The following is a 5,607-nucleotide window of genomic DNA, read 5'->3' as shown; positions in this document are numbered from 1 at the left end:
GGGTGAAGGTCACCACCCTACCAAAGACCCTGATGCCCCAAGGGTCCTTGCTGGGGGGTGGGGTGGACTTCACACACACCCAGCCCTTTTTTGGTAGGTTTTTTTTCTTCCCTATTAAAGTCAATGGACAAATAGATCCATTGGTTTTAACAGGGAGGAGACACCTCCCTCCCCACTGAAAATTGGCTGGAGGGAAGGTGAAGGTCACCCCTGACAAGAATCCTCTTGCTCCAAGAGACCTTGGTGGGGGTGGAGTTTCCTCCCCCTCCCCTAGACATTTTTTTGGCAGGGAGATCCCCCCCCCATGCAAGTGAATGGAGGAATTGCTCAGTTCACTTGCAGAGGGGGGAAACAGCTTGGTGGAGGCCTCAGCCTGGCCTTATGGGCACAGTGACACCTGTGGATACCCCTGCTTTAAACACCCCCCCTTAAACCTTAACGGGAAATATCAGTTTTCTATAGAAACCTATGGAACTGGGGATTTGAATGTTTTGTTTTTAAAGACATCTTATCTTACCTTACCTTACCTTACCTTACCTTACCTTACCTTACCTTACCTTATATATATATAATTCAAAGTTGAGAGTTAATTGGTCATCCCTTTTTGACTGCCTTCCCATTGACGGATTCTCATGAAACACACTTTATTGGAAAGCTCTTGACATACAGATTCCACGAACACCAGCAGTTTTCGCTATAATTCAAAGTCAAGAGTTTACTTATGTCCATAAAGTCTTCTTCTTTTTTTTTTTTTTAAGAATTAGGCTATCTTCTAAAACAATGTACTATAAAATTTTATTTTTAATATCAAAAATGTCAAGTATAATTAACCAAACATAATTAACTGGCGAAAAATGAAATATGAACTCAAAAAAGTCTCTGTATGCCTTCATGACATTGCCATCTGGGGCGAAGTGTCAATGGCTAACCGCTTTGCTATTGACTGTGTAGACAGGCTGCTGAAGGAGCTCACGTGCAATGACACTCCATCTGGTGGCAAGACTATTGAGTTTGGGGGTGACCTTAGGCAGGCCTTGCCTGTCATCGCACACAGTGCCTGTGCAGCCATCATTGGCCAGTCAGTCAAGAAATCCAATGCCTGGCACAGTGTCACCAAATTCCAGCTTATTCACACATGCACACCCTGGAGAGTGAATCTGAATTTGCAGCCTACCTTCTGACTCTTGGTAATGGCACCGCAGAAGAGTTCCCAGCTGTTGGAAAAGACATGATCAAGATCCCAGACTCATGCATTGTTAACTAGGACATTGTCGCTGCTGTCTATGGGACCGACTTTTGTGAGGCAGCTGTACATGCTAACGCAGGCAAGGTCATTCTATGTCACAAGAATGAGCACTGTGACTATATCAACCAGATGGTATCGGTCAGAATGGAAGGCAAGGGAAGGACCTACTTGAATGCAGACAAAGTCACTGGTGATGATGTCAGGCTTGATGTGCAACATCCTTCGGAGTTCCTAAACATTCTCAACCCAAGTGGTTTGCTGCCAAGCAAGTTGACTCTGAAGATAGGCACTGTGGCCATCCTGCTAAGGAACCTCAATGTGACTCAGCATCTTATCAGTGGCTCAAGGTTCATCGTGCTTGCCATGTGCAACAACTGTCTGCACCAGGAAGCTCTCACTCGACAGGCTAAAGGCAAGCAGGTCTTCCTGCCAATGATCAGCCTTGTACCTTCTGACTCATCTCCCCCCTTCCAGTTCAAGCATCGCCAATTCCCCATTCATCTGGCCTTTGCCACTAGCATCAACAAGACCCAGGGACAGACTGTGGACGAAGTTGAGATCTATCTGCCTACACCTGTCTTCTGCCATGGACAAGTCTACATTGCCATGAGCCATGGATGCTCATTGGCAAACCTCAAGATTCAAGTCGTGGATGGATCAGAACAAGGGTACAGTGGCTGCCCTGGAGTTTAGACCAAGGACACTGTATTTAAGGATGTTTTGTAAAGATGAAAGATGCAACGCTTTGAATGTTTCAATATTGCAGTGAGTTCAGTTAAACCTTTTGTTAGATTTGATTTTTCTCTGCTAACTGTGTTTGCGGGTAACCACTCTTTTAAAAATTAAATGAAATGGAACCCAAAGGAAGTTAAGCATGATTAAATGCCAATAGCACTTTTACAGCCTAAAAGCCCTAATGCATGTTAATCAAAAACATACCCCAAAGTTCACCAAGATGTGCAGTGCAACCCTAAAAATATTTACTCAGACGTAAATTCCAACAAGTTCAATGGGATTTATTTGTCTGTTTATTTGCTTCTTTGCTCATTTAATGCATTTACAACCTGCCCTTTCAGTACATTATACATTACATTATACCCTCAATAGTGAATTTATTGCAGCCTTATTTCCTGGTGTGTTGGGATCACCACCTTTGGATTTCACTGGGTGTTTATCATACAAGAGAAAAAGCTGCCTGTCGTTTTTGTTAGTTAGTGTGCTGGGTTCTTCTGCCTATCCTCTCTCTTTTCCCCTGATTTTCTGATAAAGAAAAACATGTGAACAGTATGACACACTGAAGCCATCTTCCTTTCCTTTCCTCCTCCTCCTTGCACAACTCTGTGCAAAATGAGAGTAACTCTTTAAACTCTCTCTAAAGGACAGCTGGTAGCGGACTGCATTTGTGAGCATGCATGTACATGAATTTTGTGCTAGTATTGATTACTAAGCAGTAATCATCATATAGACTGTGACTGAAACTGCAATGCAAATGAGAGCCAGCAGAGCGCATCTTGTTTTTCAGCAATTGATATAAAACATATCAAGCTTTCAAACCCACATCTGCAGAGAGCTGCAGAGAGAATTCTGAAGCCTTCCCCTGACCCTAAAAGAGGGCTACAGAAAGCCACAAAAGCCCCCAAACAAGAGAAAAAGAGAGTGGGGCCAGTTTTTCAGGGGCACTGTTTAAGGAGGTAAATGGGGCAGCTATCCCTGCCCATCCTTTTCACATCACATGTGATGATGGTGGCCATGTGTGCTACTGAACAGAGGGCAGTCCTCTTTTTGAAGGGCTGTCCAGTCAAAGTCCAGTTTACAGATAAAGACGCATCAGAAGGGAAGCATCAGGAGCCTTGAAGTTGCTCATCACCATCAACTGCTAGTGGCTAGACAGCAGGCAGAGCAGACACAGAGGTCACCTAGTCACAGTCTTCCCCAGTATAGTGAGATTAATTGTATTTAGTTGTATTATAGTAATTTGTCTGATTCCCTTTTAAACCCATCTAAGCCATCGCCACATCTTGTGGTAGCAAATTCCGCAAAAATTAGTTGTGAGGTATGTGAAGAAGTAGTTTCTTTTGAATGCCCTGAATCTCCTGCCAATCAGGGTCATAGGATGACTTCCAGTTCTAGAATTATGAGAGGACAACAATGTCTAATTTCTCCATGTATTTCTTTAAAATATAAAGCTCTATCATGTCCCTTTCAGTAGAGTCTACAGTGGAGCCCCTTTAATTTCTGATGCACCACAGTGCCATTATTATTTTTGCACACATGTTTGCAAGTCTGTGGTCATACTTTAATGAATACAGCACATTATCTGCTGTGTTTATAATGTGATCAAGTCCCACACACTCATGCATAGTGTTGCAATTATGGGAGAAATAGGAGGAGGTTGAAAGGAGTCTGAAAGATCATTTTGTTTATAGGCATGTTTCAAAAGATTGTGCAACTAGGCACAGCTGTGCAGCTGTGTAGGTGCGCATTGAAAACTTGACTCCCCAAAAATCATTATGGCTGACCAACCACCCCCTCATCAAAAGAGAGGAAATGGAGGACAGCCACAGATATCCTGCCTGCACATCCCTTCCCCCACATCCCACCCCATCCCCGGTGGGCAAAAATGTTGCAAAACCAGTTCAACAACTTCGAAGCCACTCCCACTGGTAAGAGTTATAATACCACTAGATTGAAACACACAGTAGTGCATAGAAACCACAGGCACACACATAAACACACACACTCACATATCAAAGTGATCTGGAAAAAATGGGATATTAAAGGGGAAATAGCCTCAGGACAATGGGCTGGAAAGTGCACGAATGAGCCAGACACTGCAGTACTGAGGTAAAAAAACTTACTCTGGGTTGGACCTTAGACATTTTTTTTCTAGTAAAGTAAAGTACCGTGGGACCATAAAGATGAAAACCATAAAGACTTTCCCATGCATGCTGAACTACTTCTATAGGTGCAGGTGTACCTGTGGGAGGTGTATATGTGGATTATTTCCCAAGCATTTTAAGGACTGAATGTTGTTTTAAAGCATATGTCTGAGGGCCAAAGGGTGTTGAGTGGCCGTCCACAAGTACTTCAGGGCTTTTAAGCCCCAACTATCTATCAAAAACCTCATACCTACCCCAAGCCCCTTTTTTGAAGGGGACACCTGATGCAGCATGAGGAGCTGCAGTAGGAAGGATAAATCCACAAGACACCCATGTTCATGCGAGTGCAGTCCATTGGAAGCTGAGGCACACCTAAATCCCATTGAAACCAACAGACCGTAAGTATTTAACCATGCAGTTTAGCTGTATTCATTTGAATGAGACCTAATTTTTGCTGGCCTCTGTAAGGGTGAACCATGTAATTAACATTGTGCTGGTAGCGACGTGTTTCATTTTCAATATGCTTGGTGGTTTGTAGTGACAACATTTCAAATGTATTTATACTGTCCAGTTTAAAACGTAGTGGTTTCAACGTTTTAAGAGCGTGTTTTTTAAACATCATTGGTAAATGGAAATTTTGACTTTCTGCCCAGGACACCATGACAGCTTCTCTTTTACAAAAGAAACATCCACTAATAGGATAATAAATCCCCTACTTTTTCCTCTCTAAACAAGTGTTGCTTCAGTTAAACTTGCCGTTGTTTTTCTCTTGCCGTCTGGCCAAGTTCCTTGAGATGATTGTATCTATCTAATAAAATACTTTCAGCTCATCTATCTCTATGCACACTTTACTGATTTTCATTTAAACATCATTGGCTAAAACTCTAATGTATAATGACTGTTTTGCCTAGCAATTGTGAGATAATTTATTTTTCATTTTGAAAGCTTTGGTGTTTATTTGGACAACAGTGAGCTGTTTGCTGGGCAATCACACAGGGAAGAACAAGGTATTCTAAATCTACCTCCCAGGCATTTTACACATGTTTTTCTCATAGACGTACATGCTTACCCATGGACCTGAGCAAAACCCAAATTTTTGCAAACATTCAGAATTTGGCAAGATCTCAGACTTCAGTAATATGGCAGCCAGATTATTAAGAACAGAATAACAGCTGTGCTGGATCAGACCTAGCATTCTCTTCCCACAGTGGCCAACCAAGTGCCAACCAGTAGCCAACCCAATGGGAAACCCACAAGTAGGGCATGAGTGCAATAGCACACTCCTGCTAGTGTTTCCCCAAAACTGGCATAGAAACATACGCCTCTGATACTGGAAGTAAAATGTAGCCATCATGACTAGCAGCCATTGATAGACTTATTTTATTTATTACATTTCTTATCCTAAGGTGAATTTGTCTAATCCTTTTTAAAGCCCGTCAAGTTGATGGCCATCATTACATCCTGTCAAATTCTTTATCTGTG

General features: G+C 42.4%; 1 protein-coding gene across 1 annotated transcript; it reads left to right on the top strand.

Moving 5' to 3' along the window:
- Nucleotides 1-854: 854 nt before the first annotated feature.
- On the top strand, nt 855-5,294 carry LOC146346759 (ATP-dependent DNA helicase PIF1-like). Its single transcript, XM_084851451.1, has 3 exons — nt 855-1,151; nt 1,265-1,873; nt 5,181-5,294. The coding sequence occupies exons 1-3, from the start codon at nt 855-857 to the stop codon at nt 5,292-5,294; spliced, it is 1,020 nt and encodes a 339-aa protein (XP_084707577.1).
- The last annotated feature ends 313 nt before the right edge of the window (nt 5,295-5,607 follow it).

The sequence above is a fragment of the Heloderma suspectum genome, chromosome 4 (assembly GCF_057233095.1).
Source record: "Heloderma suspectum isolate Gila_16-S chromosome 4, 16-S_ref, whole genome shotgun sequence".
Classification (NCBI taxonomy): domain Eukaryota; kingdom Metazoa; phylum Chordata; class Lepidosauria; order Squamata; family Helodermatidae; genus Heloderma; species Heloderma suspectum.
This window is presented reverse-complemented; position numbering and strand designations above follow the sequence as displayed.

Excerpts from the sequence above, each read along its gene's own strand:
- LOC146346759 (XM_084851451.1), top strand. The coding sequence starts at position 855 with ATGAAATATGAACTCAAAAAAGTCTCTGTATGCCTTCATGACATTGCC. Across the intron at positions 1,152-1,264 it reads ACACATGCACACCCTGGAGA|GACATTGTCGCTGCTGTCTA; the intron begins GTGAATCTGAAT and ends ATTGTTAACTAG. Across the intron at positions 1,874-5,180 it reads TGAGCCATGGATGCTCATTG|ACGTACATGCTTACCCATGG; the intron begins GCAAACCTCAAG and ends TTTTTCTCATAG.